This window comes from Corythoichthys intestinalis, chromosome 18, assembly GCF_030265065.1.
Source record: "Corythoichthys intestinalis isolate RoL2023-P3 chromosome 18, ASM3026506v1, whole genome shotgun sequence".
NCBI lineage: Eukaryota > Metazoa > Chordata > Actinopteri > Syngnathiformes > Syngnathidae > Corythoichthys > Corythoichthys intestinalis.
In genome coordinates, this window is record NC_080412.1 from 24316993 (window position 1) to 24335840 (window position 18848).

Here is an 18848-nt window from a genome sequence, read left to right on the forward strand (position 1 = left end):
CAGTTTTGGGCCAATATAAATATTGCTTTCAAAGTGAATGTAGAAACCTGCCTTTGTATAAGTGCTGGTCACAGCTTAGCACAGCAGTTATGCTTATTGACCAATATATGTCTCCAAACTAAGATACCTGGGATTTGTAATGTGCAGATCATTTGCATTCATGGTGCAAAACTTAATAACTCATTACATACCTCATTCACTGTACTGTATGTTATATAGCAGTGCCTTATTGGCATTTAGCACTTGCACTAGATCCGAAAAATTTCAACAATAAGTATAGTCTTATATATCTTATTTTTCACAAAATGCTTATTGGAAAACCTTGAGGTTGTTACAGTTATCATTATTAAAGTATGCAGTGGGGAATCACAGTACAATTAGCCATAATATGTTAAATCCACGACCGGATATATCTATCGGTTAAAACGTCATTATCGGACGACTCGAATTTGTGTGAAACATCCGCAGTTGGGCAAAGGCATTAAATTATTTCAAAGAGGCATGAAATGAGACTTGTTGATACCTGTAAAAACGGCATTCCTTGCACCCAAGTGTTGGTAACACTTTGACAGTGGCGTCATAAGACTGTCATAAGGCCATCATAATTATGACACTATCATGAGCATTAATTAATGCTTATTATGTATCACCCAGAAAATTATGTCACTTCTGAATAGATGTAAATGATCAGGACTGGACATAAATGAAATTAGTGACAAATTTGCAAGATGACATCTGTCATAAGCATTCATTAATGCTCATGACAGCGTCATGTGACTCATGCCATTAATATAATGGTCTTATGACTGTGTTATGATGGCACTGTCTGTTAATAAAGAGTTGCCCAAGTCTTATGTATATAGCGGGGAACCACCATTACCTATAGGTAAACATGGTAATGTTGCAAATATTACCTTTTTTTCCCTCCACTTGTTTTTGGATTAAGTATATATTTTTGTAATTAAAGTCCTTTATTTCATAACAATAAATGTTTGGCAGATTCAATATATAAGCGAGTAATAAAAACAACTTAAAGCTAGTGTATTGCCTTTCTCATGATCGAGATTGACAAGGTGCAGAGCAGCAAGAAACTGTCCAATCATCCCTTCAAATTCATATCCCTGTCTCATTTTCCATATTGGCTAACGCATTCTCTGTGTTTTCGTTTCAAAAGACCGTTTTCTTTGCCACATATAGAAAAAATAACGCACACAATTTTGAAGCCCTCCCACATTTAATCCTGCATTGGAGCACCCTTTTCATTTGTACAATGAACACAACTTTCTTTTGACCACAAGGTCAAATTAGGCTTCTTCAGACTGGAAATTACAAAACCTCAATCCCTATGTGACGTTTTATTAAAACAATAAAAAAAAAAAAAAAAAAAAAAAAGATTCTCACAAACACACCCACACCAATCTCTTTGCAATTTTCTTCCCCAAAACGAACTGTATGAAAAAATCATTTTTGTCCAACTCATCTGCTGACCACAGGGGAAGGTGTTCAGTGCTGTGTGCAAACAGGGTGTTTCATTGTTTTCAGGGAGCTTATGTTCTTGAAAGACCACGGTTGTCCAGATCTTTAACCTGAAAGTTAGATTAAAGAATAGAGAAAACAGTTGTTGAGGACAAAAACAATGTGATAACGTTTGCTGGTGTTGTCGTTACATCTTCATGTGTGAAACGAGCTGAATATCTTAACTAGTGCCCGTAATTTTCGGACTAAAAGCCGCTACTTTTTTCCGTCATTTTGAATCCTGCGGCAACACTTTATTTGACAGCGGTGAGTCCTTGTTTGTGTGTAATGTGAGGGTGTGCGCCAGTGATTACAACGAGAGAGAGAGAGTTCACTGCTGAATCAATAATGAATTATACAGTATGAATTAATTGCTCAATCAATAATACTGTATACTAAAGTGTAAAGAGTTAGATTGTCTTTTGTGTTGTTAGAGCCAGTGTGCCTCCGTCAGAGGTGAGTAAATGCAGCCAGTCTTATTCTTTATTGGTGAGACGTTACCACTTAGCACGGAGTGCTAAGCTGCTTAGCGATTATGCTAATCAGTATCTTAAGTGTACGTTTGTATTGTGTTTTGGAGAAGCGTATTAGCACTCGAGTTATTGTTTGATAGTAAAGTTGTCTTGTTTTATAAAGAAACCACATGCATAAACCCATTCATATAACAGCTTTCAACACAAACTTCCATTCTAACTGTAAATAGTCATAAAAGACAGTGTGCTTTGAAATTGGATCGTATTCATGAGCAACTGTTTGATAACTGATTAATTACAGTTTGCCTCCTCCTCATTCGATTTTGTTGTTTAGTTTGTTTTGACAAAATAAATGAGTCATTGACACAATTTATTCCAGCACTTTTCCCACAAGAAAAAAAAAAAAAAAAGTATCAGCAGTACTTTTTTTGGAATGAACACGACTTTTGTCTGATTTGTGTACTAAGAAACTTATGTTTTATACTGATAACCTTGATTTAAAACTTTAAATCAATTGTAAAACACCTTTTATGTACCTAAAACACTACAGCTGTAGACTACAGTTAAACCAGGAAGCTGTAATAAATTATTATTTTTGAAGGAAATAGTTGTCCATTTTGTCCTCATTGTTACTTACAACATGCCCAAAAGCTTCTAAGTTAAATTGTGAAGGTAATTAAAAAAAAAGTGGCATTTATCCGATTAATTGATTAAACGTTTAATTAGTCATCTGTTTAATTGATTATAAAAATAATCATTAGTTGCATCTCTAGTGGTGTCACATGATGTCATAAGACCGTCAGAATTATGATATGACACTGTCATGGGCATTAATGAATGCTTAAGACAGATATTAAGTGTCATCTGGCAAATTATGTCACTAACTCCATTTATGTCCTGCTTAGATCTTTAACATCTATTCAAAACCGGTTACCGGTTAATACCTTTTGGTGTAAATGTCTGATAATACAGTGAGGACAGCTGCGGCTCATAGTCCGGTGTGGTTTATCTATGAACAAATGTCGTTTTTGTGTCAAATTTGGTGGGTGGCGGCTTATATTCAGGTTCACCTTATACACTGCAGATTTATAATGTCTTAATCAGACTCTTTTTATCAAATTTATAAAAAGAAAAGTCAAAATGAATATGTGTAAAAAGCGCTCTAATTTCTATAACCCCTGCTAAATCCTGTTTTTTTCTCATGGAACCTGCAGATGCATGTGTTGACTTGCATCCATCATTTTTCTTTTCCAAAAAGAAATGTCAAAATTCTGAATTAGTCTCAAAATCATGAAATTTTAGGTGTATCAAATGTGATACATTTCGGCAATAAAGGGTTAAAGACTAGTTACCAGATTAATGGGTCATATTATTCCACCTAAAAGTAAATATTACTAATTGTATTTATTAAGCCCATACATCTAAAAGTTGGTCATTTTTCACCTAAATCAAAAAAAAATGCTTTCTAATAATGTTTTGAACAATATCTATTCTTGAACTAAGAACATTTCTGACAAACAAGCTCTTTTAAGATTAAATCTGCAAATGTATTTCTTAAAACAAGTGTGTTAAGATTATTTTCAGCTATTTTCCTACTTCAATAAATCTGAGTAAAATTCACTTGAAGCACTGGCAAATAATTTCACTTATTTCTAGTAGATTTACACGGAAATCAAGGGAAATTAACTAGTTTTAAGTGTGTGTGTTTTTGCAGTGTAGTCCGACAATTACGGTAAATTGATGATAGGTATTGAATGACGTTTCAAGCTTTGTGGGGGAAAATCGTTTTGCCAGTTTCTAACACAGGAGGGTAGTAAAAGAATATCAAATGGCACCATACATGCTTTGAATGGGTTGGCCTGACTTCTACCTGGTGAATGTCTTTAAAAATATATGTATAAAAATTCAAAAAGACGCCAAGAGTCTTACCTTGTATATCCTTACAAGCCAGTGTTCTGTCGTGTAGGCCTCTTCCAACACATCAAGTTCAAAGTCTTTATTGCCAATTTCAGCATTTCTCACTCTGTCATAACCTGGTGGGCGCTCTGTGAAGATTGTAATTGCACTTCAATGTAATCATGTCATTTACTTAGTGGTACAGTGAAGTGACTCGACCCCATGTTTCAGATGGTGTTTGAACCGAGAGGAATTTATAGCGACTCACTGGCTTCAGTGTAGACCTGGCCAAATCGGTAGTAGCACATCTTGTACATGAGGCAGTTGAGCAACACTGGCGAGCCTTCGCGGTCCACTCTAAACTCTCCTGTGGGTGTGTAGTAGTCATGCTCCTTGATGTGCTTCCCGGTGTCCGTGCTGCCCCCGATGCGGACCATCCACAGAAACTTGTTGATATCTGAGTGAAGTGATCACACATGACGGACACAAAACTTTGCTATCCCTTCAAAAAACCTTTACTTGATTCAACCATTCCAGAACTGGACAATATTTTGCTTAGAAGTCTTGAAAAATAAGCCTTTACATAGACTTCACCATCAGTTGACAAGACAGCTCCCACAAACATTGCGCCACGCCTTCCTGTTAAGGCGCAGGCAGCGCATTTGGCTTTCACTGTGATGAACTCAAACACACGTTGCGTTCAAACGCTGGATTTAGGTGGAAAAAGGACATAAGTTTTACTGCATACAAGCAGGCAGGAGTGTCTCAAGATTGATTTGGTCGAGGATTCAAGGTAGTTATTATATGAAATGGCCCCATGCATGCACTTTGAAACGTGAAAAAAAAGCTAAAAATTAACATAACTTTAGCTTGAAATATTTACGTAAAATATTTGACAACTGCCTGGTTTTGCTTTTTTTGCTTTTAACAAAGAATCTAGACTATTCTATGTTCATATCTATAGAAATTCAGGTATGTAAGCATTTATTTACAAGAATTTACAACTGAACAAGCTCTTTGTTTTGTGATGGCCGCCACGATGGATTTACACAATTGCATAACTTTAGCTTGAAATTAGAGCTGTCCCGACTAGTCGACATAGTCGACGTCATCGATGGCGTAAATCCGTCGACGAGCACAACATCCCGTCGACGGTTAATGAAGGGTTAAAAAAATATATGCGCGGAAAGTTCAGAATGTCGGATGCTCTGTATGCAATCGGGGAAAGCGGCACAAAGCCAAAAAAGCGCACCAGAGTGTCCAAAACATTGACTTATTTCAAAGAAACAAAGGAGGGTACACTCTTCTGTCCTGTCTCTTCAATGCCAAGCTTGGCTGCACGTCGGCCGTGAATAAACACCTCAAGCGCCGTCACCGTTTGTAATTTTTTTTTTTTTTTTGTACACCAGAGGGTGCTGTCGCCTTACTAAATAATAATGTTTCATTGACATTGGGCCTATAAGTGAAGTGCTATTAGTATTGTTCTTAATGCTAACTGAAAGGTTTATTTCATGTTATGGTATAGAAAATTATATAAGGTTAAAAGGTCATAAATATAAACAGTATATACAGTGATTGCACTCAAGGGAGAGATTGTCAATGATAAGGTAATAAATTAAGGTAAAGGCAATTCATATAGGCAATTCATTGATATATAAATAAGGTTTAAAAGGAAAAAGGTAAAAAGTTTTCGTTAATTTCTAATTGTGTTGTTTTATTTGTGTGCACCGTAGCTCTTACGGTGTGATTATATCAAGGATGGAATAAAAGTTGTAAACTATCAGTTTAAGAGACCATCTTTTCAATCGGGATGCTACACTAGTTAATTCTATCAGCATTTGAACTCATTGTTTATTTGTGATTTATTATTGTTATTTACGTGTTTATTTATACTTTAATAAATAATTTAAGTGTTCCAGTATGTTTTTTTGTGAATTGATAAGTGTCAACAAAAATTTCATTGCTAAATTAGTAAACAAACAAAACAAACAAACAAACAAACAAAAAAAAAATATATATATATATATTTTTTTTTTTAAATTATTAGATTAGTCGACTAATCGTAAAAATAGTCGGCTGACTAATCGGGAGAAAATTAGTCGTTTGGGACAGCCCTACTTGAAATATTTACATAAAATGAATGATAGCTGTCCGTTTTTTTTTTTTTTTTTGGTTTGTTTGTTTTTTTTTGCTTGTAACCACGAATCCAGACTGTTCTATGTTCATATCTATAGAAATTGAGGGACTTACAAGAATTTTTTACTTAAAAATCTCTTTGTTTTGTGATGGCCACCATGTTGTATCCATACACAGTAGCGCAAGTTTACATTCAAATGATCAGGTCATTTTCAGCATACTGCCCGTGTTTTGGCAAAAAAGTAGTAATTTAGACATTTCTGCATCACATTTTTTCCCCCTCCTTTTACGGGTTTTATTTTATGTCACATTTCAATCTAAAAACGACGAGGGCCAGATAGCCGGCAAGAGGTCCCTCCATGCTGAGGCAATAGTGACATCGGAATTCAACCTACATAAATTGTGATTGTATATAGAAAAATGCTAATTTTGCTTTTGTTGAGTAAAATTTAGATGATTCTGCATGCTTTCCTCAAGTTTTAAGTTTCTGATGTGAAAATTGAGTGATTTATTAACTGTTGAAAACTTGCACTAAATTAAAAAAAATTAAGTTGTAATTTTTGGGCAAAAAAACTAAATGATATATTACATATTGCTATTGATCCTGAAAATATATGTGGTTATAACTGCATTTGGTGATTTTTGTGAATCTAGCATAAAATGTGTTATAGCCATTTTAAGTTTTGTTATACTTGTATGTGTTTTTTTTTTTTCAAATCAGGATTTTATTCTGGAACGACTTTTTTGACGTCGCTGCTCATCGAGAAAATATTTGAAAATAATTTAAGTTTTTGAAAAGAGGCCCCCTATGGATCGGCCCCGTGTCCCGTCAACTGATAGTGATGTCTATGGCCTTTACTTTCTGGTATTCAGCTACATATTTCAATTAAAATAGGTCATAAAGATGAGGTCGCTGGAAATACTGAAATTGGGTTTCTCACCCGGGTTTTACACCAGGCGTGTCAGCGGCACGTCGGCGTTGACTTTACCGGCCGCGTTTCATGGTGTTGGCGCGCCTGGTGTATTACCGGGGTTAAATATCACCAACGTAGCATAATAAAAGTAAATGTAATAATGTTAGCTTTTTCTCTTGAGTAGAAACTAGCTGTTAATCTAGCGGTTAATACTTACCAAGAGGACAATGATACTTATGTAAATAAGCAAAGAAAATATATATATTATTGTGATCATATGTATAACAGGGTTGCAAGATGTAGAGTGAGAATCAATCAAGGCTAACCATTTTATAAACATGAAATATAGGAGAAATTTGATCGACCCATTCTTTTGTAAAACTGTCGGATAATCCAGTCCAGCGTTATTATGTGATTCACTGTATTGTTCTTCTATCATGACAAAATGGTTGTGGTAACAAGGTTGTTATTAACATGGACACAAGTTAAACAAATAATAGTTAATTTTTGAAATACAGTCATATGGTTATTAAAGCAAAAAAACAATAACCCAAAAAATGAAATACAAATTTCATTTGAACGTCATGGGGTTGGCGCAAGAAAAAAACAAGCATATACCCCAGACTTAAAAGGTATTTTACAAACTGTTTTCTATTTCTCAGTTTTTTTTTTTTATTTTGAAGCATGGAGCATAAAATGTTCTCCAGTTCTGGAATGACCCATGAGCATTTTGCATATTTGACTGTGCCATAGTAGTAACGTACCATCTGACGAATAACCTGTAAGTCCTCCAAAGATGACTAGAACATAACTGACATCCAGCTCCCTCATAATCTCATAGGCTCTCTCCTCAGTAGATGCCATGGCCTAAAAAGGTAGAGAAAAGCCCATCAGAGATATTCTTATAAACATGGCACCTCTGTCTAGTTTCTGAGCTCACCTGTCCAACTCTAGAAATATGCGTGTTGTTCCACGTGTTGTTGTCCACTAAAATTGTTCGATTTGCCATTGCCGTTATCTGATAGCCATAATCCCACCATGACATGACTTTGGAATCCTGAAATGAGAAAATGCAACTCAGTATCACAACGAAAAATATGAAAAAGAACTAGAGATCAACTCTACGATTTGCACAATTGCTCCATAAGGACAGGAGCTCAAAATTATTTCAGTCTTTGACACAACTGACCTCTGGGGTGTTGTGACGAAGCCAGTAGTAAGCCTCTCTAAAGTCATCGAAAATAATACGACTGCCATCCCCACCGCGGGCGGACAGCACAATTGAGGGGGAGGAGTAGGCCTCACTTGTCACCCAAGTAGAGTGGAAGGTGTATGTTATTAAGAAGAAGGCCATGACCAGAATCATCCCAGAGGCAACCTTTCAGACAAAAATACATTTACCATCTTTTTGTAACTGAATGATAACTGCATATGAAAATTATATGCAAACATTCACATATTTCAAAGTTCTTTTATCATCAACAACAAACTCAGTCAAATCCCTACTTCATTTTTAATGGGGTAGGTGGAGTCCTGCTGCTTCTTGTTCTTTTTGTCTTGCTTGCTGACATCCAAATTCTTCATGTAGGTAGTTAGCACCTGGGACACACCGATGCCAGAAAGGATGCACATGACAGGGGCCAACACCAACATCAGACGGACCTGGAAAGACAAAAAAAACAACTTTCATACTAGAACCGCAATACCAAAGTAATTTCAATTGCGCTAATATGGGATTTACCATAACAGCTGAGAAGTACATGCTAGTCACGCCATACATGATGATGAAGATCCTTGCATCCGACAAGTTGTTGAAACAGTAGTAAAGACCAACTGCATTAAAAAACAGAAATGTCATGACAATAAACCAGGGAGTGTTTTTCAATTTGGGCTTTTCTAGTTGGTAATAAACAGGGGTGAAAGTGGGCCGGAACGGTCCGGAACGCCATTATGGTATAAAATTCGGGGGGCAGAATGGTGCTCTTATCCCAAAATATAACGGCAACTGTCAAACCTCCATGTTAAAAAAAAACCTACCTGGCTGTGTTAACAACAAGCCAAATAAAGTGTTTGTATAGTCATCCGTTCTCGCAGATATTATTTATTTATTCTGAGTCCGATGAGACAGTTGACTCGGGTCGATGTGCACATGCGCCCAGCAAACTACCCTGCCTGGGCTCTAGTTGTATGTTCAATTGGCTGACATAGTGACATGTGATCAGCATGTATACAGTGGTATGAAAAATATTTGAAAGTTTTGGAATTTCTCACATTTCTGCATAATATCACCAACAAATGTAATCTGATCTTTGTCAAAACCACACAGATGAAAAACATTTCCTGCTTTAACTAAAACCACCCAAACATTTATAGGTTTTCATATTTTAATGAGGACAGTATGAAAACAATGACAGACGGGGGGGAAAATAAGTAAACCATCACATTAAATATTTTGTCAGGGTGGATTTTTTTTTCTGTTAATGAATGTGCATAAGTGGAAGCTTGTCCCCTTTTTGTTGCTTTATGCACGCATCCTACCTACCACGCGTTACACCTTGTGACAATAAGTGTAATGAAATAGCCTAATGCATGTGTAAAATCTGTTGTGTTTTATTGTATATAACATGTTTTATTGGTATAACTGCCAAAAGCGGTTTTCTTTGCATTTCTGGGGTTTTAGGAGGTTTGACCCCCCCGTATCACCATATCATGAGATCATCATTACCGTGAGCCTTGTATCGCAAATCGTATCGTATCGTCAGGTACCCAGAGGTTCCCACCCCTAATGTTTACCATATCACAGTCTTGTGGATAACTAAGAATTAGTTTAAATCTTCCATTATCATTTCTGCTTGAATGTTTTGCACTTTTAAATAATTCAAATAGAAATCCAAAAAGAGACAAAGACAATATTAATTGCTATTAATTTTTAACAAGGCTTTGAAGAGTTTTGGTATTGAAAACAATTTCATCAGAATTTTTACATCATTGCATTAATTTGCTTTATAACTGGTCATTTTTAGTTGTTGAATGAAATATATTGTGTGACCAGGCATTAAGAATCCCTCCATTTACTCCAGTGTATATGAAAGTGCAAATTATACACTTGCCTGGGAACATGAACACCAGCAGCTGGAGATCAAAATAATAGGAGGACCATGTTGTGGGTTGATGCTCAGACACTGAGGCAATAATCGGGATGTTGTTTTTAGCGTAGGAGGGGTCCAGCAGGGAGTAGAAACGACCAGTCCATGGAGATATCTTTCCTGCAGGAAGGGCAATCCAGACGGGGAAATATATTTTTGTGGTTCAGGTCTTCCCCTCGCTTCTCTCTACCCGCTTTCGGACTTACCTGTTAGCATGAGAACAGCGCCCACGGAGAGCAGGAGGAATCCCACCAGGGAGATGACGCTCTTGAAAAGCACCTCAAATTGCTGAGCATTGAGTTTGCTGCGTAGATAGTCCACAAAGGCATGAATCTGGCACAAGCCAAAAACGCCAAAGGCTGCCATGTGCTCCGAGGACTGCACCGGCTGGCAATGGGAAGAGGACACACACATTTGATTTCACTAGGCCCTTTGTGGTTTTACTTGTAGTACTAGTAACTTTGATTGAAATTTGCTGAATTGATAGAAGGCTATCTGCTTTGAAGTATTTAGTGGATGCAACTATCACGCAGAAGTTTCACACTCTACCTGGAAACCAACGAAGGAGATCTGCATGGACAGGATGGTGCCCAAGCAGTAAACTGTGCAGTATGCTACATAGATCCGGTGAGAAAATCTTCCAGTGAGCATCAGAACCAGGACATGAAGGGGGATAAGGTTGATCAGGAACACATAGCCACCCCAGGAGGAAACCTACACAAAATTGACAGAAAAACAGACAGATAGCTAGAGGGATAAAACTAGAGATGCACGATAATATCGGTCACCGATAATTATCGGCCGATAATGGCAATTATGACGTCAAACAGATAATCCAGATAAAACGAAATTCAACTGATAATGCAATCCGATAATTATATACTTGATTTAGCCTCCAAATGTGCGCAATCAACAGTTTTGTCCACTTCTGCTAGTTTTAAGGAGGTGTTTTTGCAGTGTAGTAATGTGATATATGTTAGGAATGGCTTACTTTTAAAGGCATTTTTGTGCAACTTGGGTATTTACTCTCTAAGTAATTTTTGCCAAAAGCTTACCATTACACATCATTGCCATTGTTCAGTTGTTGGAATTAACTACTTGTTCACATTTGATGTGGAAAAAAAATAGGACTAAATTACATTTTTGCACAGTAACATTTGCTCTTTGTATACTTTAAAATTTTACACACATATTTGAATAGAATTATCGGAGTGACATTATCGGTTATCGGGTTGAAGGGGCAGGAAATTATCGGTTATCGATATCGGTTGAAAAATGTATTATCGTGCATCACTAGATAAAACTATATATACACACACAGTCATGGACAAAATTACTGGCACCCCTGGAAGTTTTCCTGAAAAAAACAGCATTTCTCACAGAACACATTACAAATGTTTTCAGTATGAATGCGTTTATATCTTGGATGTGCATTGGAAAAACAAAAAAACTGAAGAGAAAAGCCAAAATGTACACAAACTTTACAGAGAATGTAAAAAATGGGCTGGACAAAATTGTTGGCACCCTCAACCTAATATTTAGTTATGCATCCTTTAGAAGAAATAACAGAAAGCAATCGCCTCCTATAACCATCAACAAGTTTCGTGCACCTCTCAGATGGAATTTTGGACCACTCTTCTTTTGCAAACCGTTCCAGGTCTCTCAAATTTGATGTGTGCCTTCTTGCAACAGCAATTTTGAGATCTCTCCTTAGTGTTCAATATGTTTTAGATCCGGACTCATTCGTCCATGACTGTATATGCAAAAAGTAATTAATTTTTTTTTTTTTTAATCTGTTTTTCATATATATGTAGAGTACACAAACCTACAAGAAGAAAATCATATTTTGGTCAAATAGAAAAGATAATCAGTTTGATTTTATGAAAGGCTACATAAATGAAAGATTATAGACTTCAAGTAAGGCTGCAACAACTAATCGAATAAAATCAATTCATAAATTAGTTGCCAATGAATTTGATAATCGTTTTTTTTTCCGGCAGCAATGAGCAGTCCCGTTTGGGTCCTTGTTTGAGTGTAATGTGAGGGTGCGCGCATGCCATTAATTAGAGCAAGAGAGAGAAAGGTCACTGCTGCACTCAGGTTGGGTTGCTGAATCAATCAATACAGTAATATTACGAAGTGTGGAGCATTAGATTGTCTTTTCTGTTGTTAGATCCGGTTTGTTTCTGTCCGAGTAAAGAAGCCAATTGTATTGTTTGTATTCTTTGTTGATGAGACGAAGCATGAAGTGCTCAGCTAGTTATCGATTATGCTAATCAGTGTATTAAGTGTCCATTTGTATTGTGTTTTGGAGAAGCATATTAGCACTTAAAGAAAGTAAACTTGTCTCATTTCTTTTTATAAATAAACCACACACACATAAATCCATTCATAAGAACTTATGAGTCTCCTTTCAACACAGGAACTCCCATTTAAACTGCAAATTCTCATAAAAGAGAGTGTGCTTTGAAATTGGATTTGGATATTCTTTATGAACCACGGTTTAATCAAGAAAACCGATTCATTACAGTCTGCCTCCTCTTTTGTTGTTTAGTTTGTTTAAAGAAAATAAATGCGTGAGTGACATAATTTATATCCGCGCTTGCCCACAAGAAAAAAAATGTCAATCAGCAGCACTTTTGTTATTTGAATGAACACGACGTTTTTCGGATTTGTATACTGAGAAATTCTTTTTATGTTTTATACTCAGAATTTTTACTAAAAACAAGTTTAACAAGTTTTATGTATTTAAAACAGTACAGTTGTAGACTACATTTAAGTCAAGAAGCTGTAATAAAATATTATTTTTCAATTAAATAGTCATCCATTTCATCTTCATAGTTACTTACAACATGCCTACAACAACTTCAATTTAAAATGTGAAGATAATTGAAAAAAGTGACACTTATCGGATTCATCGTTTAATTAATCGCCAGATTAATCGATTATAAAAATTGTCAGTTGCAGCCCTAATTTCAAGGATTTGGACCATTCTAAAAATGGTCTCTCGAAAAACCATGAATGATTAAATACTTTAATATTGGGGAAAATTTTGAGGAAAAAAAAAAACTGTTGAGATACATTTTTAGGTTGATTAAAAACTAAAATTGACATGCATTTGTATTTGCTCACCATATAGAAGTAGGCCAGGGCACATATCGAGGACCAATACACCGATCCAGTTTTTACAGCTCTGATCCACATGTAGTAAGTCAACAACATGCAGAAGATGGCAATACCTAAGTCGGACAGACAGAGTTAAAAACATCATGGTTAGGGTTGGGCATCGAGCTTCGATTGTAACACTCTGATGGTCCCTGAACCGTTCAAATTTTTTAAATTTCAAATCCATGCTTCGATGCCCTGACCGCCGAGCGGAAAAAAATTGCTGCCGAAAACCACAAGAAGCGCTTGTTTGTGCAGTGCAACTTGATTACAACCATGGACACGATGCGGCGGCGCTCAAAAGTTTGGCTCAACTTTACAAAAAAAAACCCTAGTCCGCTCAGTGAAACATTTGCAACACAACAATATCATGCAAAGGTGGCTGCACGACCAGTATGATTAAACACCTTAGGCTTCATGGACTACAAGTGCCGAGTATCATTGCTGAGTGCCGCACCGGTCTTCTAACCAGTCAGAAAGGTAATTAAAACAATAAATTACGTCTGTCTTCTGCTATTCCCACGATCCGACCCTGGATTAAGCAGTAGACAATGGATGGAAAACAGCACGAGAATAAGTCGTGTTATTACGTCGGGCTATGGTCGATATCATGTATATAGAACTAGATGCAAAATAACAAGAGTCGGCAGCGTTAGCACATGTATAGAGGACTAGATGCTAAATGACAGACTCATTGGCAAACAGCCGCCATCTTAAAGCAGTAGACGCCGCCATTAAAATCAACAGTTTTAAAAGATCTTCATATTATAATCAATAGACCCCACTCACATGACGTCACAACCACGCCTCCGCGCCATATTGTCCGTCAGCTCTTCGTGTTTACGCATTACCGCTACGTAAATTCCTCCTATTATGACGTGTTTTTCTGCTCGTTAACATTAATAATCAAAATGGTGAAGGCGTGTGTGGCGGTCGGTTGCAGTAACAGAGAAGATAGACGGAGAGACTTGAAGTTCTACCGTATTCCGAGAGACCCGGAGAGGAGAGCGAGATGGACTGCTGTAATTCGACGAGAAAACTGGGTACCAAACGATCACCACAGATTATGTAGTAAGATGCATTTAATATATATTTAGAGGGTTTTGGGCTAACAACCACAATTAAGATCATTGCGAGGCTAATCGCCGACAACATACAGTTTCAAATTCAAGATGCTTATTTCTTCCACCATCATTATTTTTTTAATAATATTTAGCTGGTAACAAGTGAAAGAAGCTGGCCTCGTCTACGGATCATCAGTTAAACAGGGGTGTCCAAACTTTTTGCAAAGGGGGCCAGATTTGGTGTGGTAAAAATGTGAGGGGCTACCTTGGCTGATTTACGTAGAACAATATATTTACGTAAACAAATTTTAGCAAGCCCTTCTGTGTGTCACATTTGCTTTATTATTATTATTTTTAATTCATAATTTCAACAATCTCGCCTTTGTGGCGTTCTCTTTCGACACTCGGGCTTCTGCGAAATACTGCTGCTGTGAAATGAAACAAGCTTCTAGTTGCTTTCATTTCTCGCTGCGTATCTTCCCTGTAATGTTGTCGTACATGTCAGCGTGTCTTGTTTGGTAATATCGCATCACATCGAACTCTTTGAAAACAGCGACTGTCTCTTTGCAAATGAGGCAGACACAGTTGTTGCGTATTTTATTGAAGAAATAGTCCAATATCCACCTATCCTTGAAGCGTCGGCCATCGCAGTCAACTTTTTTTTTTTTGATTGTCGCCATTTTAGAAAATTGGAAGTAAAGGGTCACACGGGGTAATGTTGCTTAGAGTGCTGCTCTTGTTTCGTGAGAATAGGCTGAGTTTCTGTGGACAAGATAGTTGTAGATATCAGGGTAGCAGATGTCAGGCAGAGACGGCGAAGACAGCGGGTCGAAAGGGTTAGGCGAATGGATCGACCGAAGCTTTTCCACATAACGCCTTTTATGCAACACATCCAATGAGTTTACAGCGTCTGAAAGCACCAGCGCTTCCATGAATTGCACTATAAATTGCACGATAAATTGAGAATATGGACACACAATGACGGACAATATGGCGGCACAATACAGCGACACGTCATTGTGTGACGTTGGTGAGTGGGGTCTATAGAAGAATTTATATTAATGCTTCGTCGTAGCTCCCAGCTAAGGTACATTTTATGGCAAAAAAATTTGCGTAAATGTTTTCTCTGTGAGCTTTTGATAAAAAAAAAAAAAAACCATCCGTGAAAGTGCACTCCTGTGGAAAGAAACTTCATCACGTTCAAGTTCAAAGACTGATATTTATATTCAAGTTAAAAATAGCTCTGTGAGAAGTTGACATAATTCATAAATTTCATATTAATTGTATTAATAATAAATAAAAAAATATATAATAATTTTAAATTAATATAATTTTAAAAAATCATCCAAAAGGTAAGACATTAATATAAGCCAATAATTTTTTAAACTTTGAATTTTTTACTTTGCTTTTTTTTTTTCTGTGTATTTTTTTTTTTTTTGACCCTGCCTCTTAAAAGAATCGGAATCGAGAATCGTTCAGAACCAGAATCAAAACATGGAATCGGAACTGGAATCGTTCAATTTCAAACGATGCTCAACCCTAAACGTGGTACGAGGCGACTTCTGGCATTTAAAATATTATACCTTCATTGTCATAGGAGCCAGCAACAGAACGTGAGATGTAACCAGGAACCACAGCAATCATGGCTGCAGCCAAGAGCCCAGCACCAGCATCCTAAACAAATAAGACTATTAAGCGCCAATATACATACGTATAAAAGGAAAGAGAAGAACAGACATAAATCAGACATGGTAATAACCAACCAACTCACACTCCCTCCCCAAAACAAAATGTCCCTATTTGATATAAAAGATTTGTGCAACTTCTCATTACCTTCAACTCCTTGGTGAAGTGATAGGTGACAATTGCTGTGAAGGAGGAGAACAAGGGAGCCAGAAAAACGCAGACATTTCGGATATCAATGGTGATGTGAAAAAAATGTAAGACGTGGTAAAGCGCAGTCGAGGTGATCATCAGCCCTGGTGAGAAAACGAAAGGTGAGTAAACATGGTAGATATTTTAGTTTGTTGAAAAAAATTTGAAATATGGCATTTTTCTTATTCCTACCAGGATAAATAGTACCGCCGATGATCCGCCCAAGTGGATACCATGCTCTGTCGTCAAACCAGTTGTGAAAGTTATAAAATCCTTCTTCTGCTAGGAAGCGTGTCGTACGGTAGTTGAAGTACCTGAAGGTGACACATATGCGTAATGTAATGTTTTATGTTAAATCAAACAATGGCAACCCTGAAGAATCACTTACGGATCAAACTCATGGATGACACTTTCAAACCTCAAGACGGAAAAGAGTCTGGTGGAAAATGCTAAAGAGACAATTGTTATTGAGTAATGCTGTTGTTAACATGTTAATTACATGTAGGTGACATGGGCACTTACAGAGGATGGCGGCCATAGAAAGGATGAGTAACTTCAGCAGTGTGTCCTGCTTCTCGTAGGACAAACGCAGGAAGCCCAGTTTTGTCATTGTGGCGAGGACAGAAACAGCTCACCTCACTAAATAATGTGACAACAAGCAATGTATGGTCACTAAGAAATACTCTACTTCAAAATTGAAGGAAACTATTCTTCCAACAGTTGGGCGTCCTACCAGATAAGGCCACGCACAATAAACTGGCGTCAGCAAGTAAGAAGCGCCTATTCTTGGAAGGTTCTGCAGGGATATAGGGTTGTTCTACTGAAAGTACACATTCAAGTACAATATTTTAATCCTTCATATTATGTTATTATTCTGATACGTGGCCATTTGCAGGCGCCATCATTCCAGACAGCTTTCCCCTCTGCCAGGTAACAAACCATTCCAGAATCACACAATAGCTAAACAAACTACTATGCTTAAGTAAACCTATGTCAAATCAAGTCCCCACAATCATACATATGCAATGCCTGAGCTTGTGATTGTATCTTGTAGGAGTGCAAATGCTAGCAAGCTAAGCTACTCATTTATTTTATGTATGCTGCAGCCCTAGAGTTCTTTCAAGTACTGCCACAGCAAGGAATAGTTAGCAAATTGCAGAATAACCTAATTAAATATTTGCTTTATTACGTAAACGATATTTTCAATTATGAATGTTGAATTAATTTCTTACCACGTCCGCTTCTGTGATTCATACGTGTTAGACAACCAAAAGGCACAATCCCCGCCTCCTTCACGCGTTAGTACATCGTAATTGGTTGAGCGTCAATCTAACATGATCATGTCTGCTTTTGATTGGCTCTAGTAGCTGCAGCTCAAATTTGGACAACCGCCTAGTTGCTTTTCGCTTTAAGTGACGTGTCCTTAGAAGAGGAACGTCATTTGTCTCTCCCTACTTATTTAACCCTTTGTTGCATAACATTAAAAGTATTCAACATTTTTTAATCATTATACATTCTTAATTCATTTTTTCATTTCTTACTGTTTAAATAAAATTTGCATATGGATGACTTTCTATGTGGTCTCTTTGAAACACCGTTTTAAATTTATTAATTACAGTGCCAATATGGAGTAAAGATCTTGATTTTGTTCTGTACAAATCATCATTTGTATTTATTCTTCCCAATATAATGAACCACAATACTTTATTTCATTAGGTTTAGATAACTTTGAGAGAGTACATACAAATACTACATGGAAGAAATTCGCTAACTAGTTCTGTCAACATCGGTACAAATAAACAAATATGTTGCGAAGAATTGGTCCCACTCACTGCTCAAATAATTATTTTTTTTTTCATACCACTTAATTATTTAAAACAATTTACAGAGGTACCTCTACTTATAAACGTCTCTACATACACAATCTTCAGGTTAAGACATGCCTCAGTGGGAAAATATTGCCTCTTGTTATGAAAAAAAAAAAAAATCAGGATACAAAAGGCAAAAATAGAGTATAGCTGGTACTTGCAGCTCCCAGTTTTCTGAATGTAACATACCTATAGATGTTCTGCCATTGGCTATTGCCTAACTTTCCTGGCATCCAATTGGCTAAGAGGGACCTCTACTGTATGTGTATGTGTCTATCCCAGGGTCTTCCTCATTCGGCCCTTGTGTTCCGACAGCTTTACATGAGTGTATGATTTATTCTTTACTCTGTTCTTAGTTTTTTACATTATGCACAACTGCGATTTTATGTTTGTGCAATATTCTAATTGTAACATATATTTGTTACACGTTTTGATGCATTTTTATGCATTATAAAACATGTCTGAATTTTGGGGGACTTGGAAACAAGGGTGAAGCTTTGGTCTCAACATTGGTAGGGACAAAATAACAGCATAACCTGTATGTACACTTTTTGCTCGGGATGGGACGTTAATAAGACCAAACAGAATGGGTGAACAGGGGTCAGGGCTACATTTCTCACGAATATGAAACTAATTAATTGATAGGCTAAATTAGGGGTGCTCATTACATGGCTCACGATCAACCAGTCGATCACAACAGTAGTGTAGGTAGCTCGTGGCACCCCCCACCCCAATTTTTTTTTTTTTTTTAAATGTACATAGTTAACTATGATTGTTGTATGTTGTGTTATTAACA

General features: G+C 36.8%; 1 protein-coding gene across 4 annotated transcripts; it reads right to left on the reverse strand.

Annotated features, from left to right (window-relative positions):
• Window positions 1-1353: 1353 nt before the first annotated feature.
• On the reverse strand, window positions 1354-17498 carry stt3a (STT3 oligosaccharyltransferase complex catalytic subunit A). Of its 4 annotated transcripts, none has more exons than XM_057821554.1 (19): window positions 17417-17498; window positions 16918-16980; window positions 16707-16823; window positions 16573-16633; window positions 16377-16498; window positions 16143-16288; window positions 15893-15983; window positions 13213-13319; window positions 10630-10794; window positions 10287-10467; window positions 10045-10200; window positions 8676-8767; window positions 8441-8596; window positions 8124-8312; window positions 7875-7991; window positions 7699-7801; window positions 4153-4341; window positions 3918-4033; window positions 1354-1586 (listed from the first exon to the last, which is right to left on the reverse strand). In XM_057821554.1, the coding sequence occupies exons 3-19, from the start codon at window positions 16792-16794 to the stop codon at window positions 1548-1550; spliced, it is 2118 nt and encodes a 705-aa protein (XP_057677537.1). In that variant the 5' UTR covers window positions 16795-16823; window positions 16918-16980; window positions 17417-17498; the 3' UTR covers window positions 1354-1547. The 4 variants fall into 4 exon arrangements, with proteins under 4 accessions (XP_057677537.1, XP_057677535.1, XP_057677536.1 ...); XM_057821552.1 differs by having other exon boundaries at window positions 16918-17004; window positions 17417-17490; XM_057821553.1 differs by having other exon boundaries at window positions 16918-17001; window positions 17417-17441.
• Window positions 17499-18848: the final 1350 nt, after the last annotated feature.

Excerpts from the sequence above, each read along its gene's own strand:
- stt3a (XM_057821554.1), bottom strand. The coding sequence starts at position 16,794 with ATGACAAAACTGGGCTTCCTGCGTTTGTCCTACGAGAAGCAGGACACA. Across the intron at positions 16,499-16,572 it reads GTCATCCATGAGTTTGATCC|GTACTTCAACTACCGTACGA; the intron begins GTAAGTGATTCT and ends TGTCACCTTCAG. Across the intron at positions 1,587-3,917 it reads GGCTTGTAAGGATATACAAG|GTTAAAGATCTGGACAACCG; the intron begins GTAAGACTCTTG and ends TCTAACTTTCAG.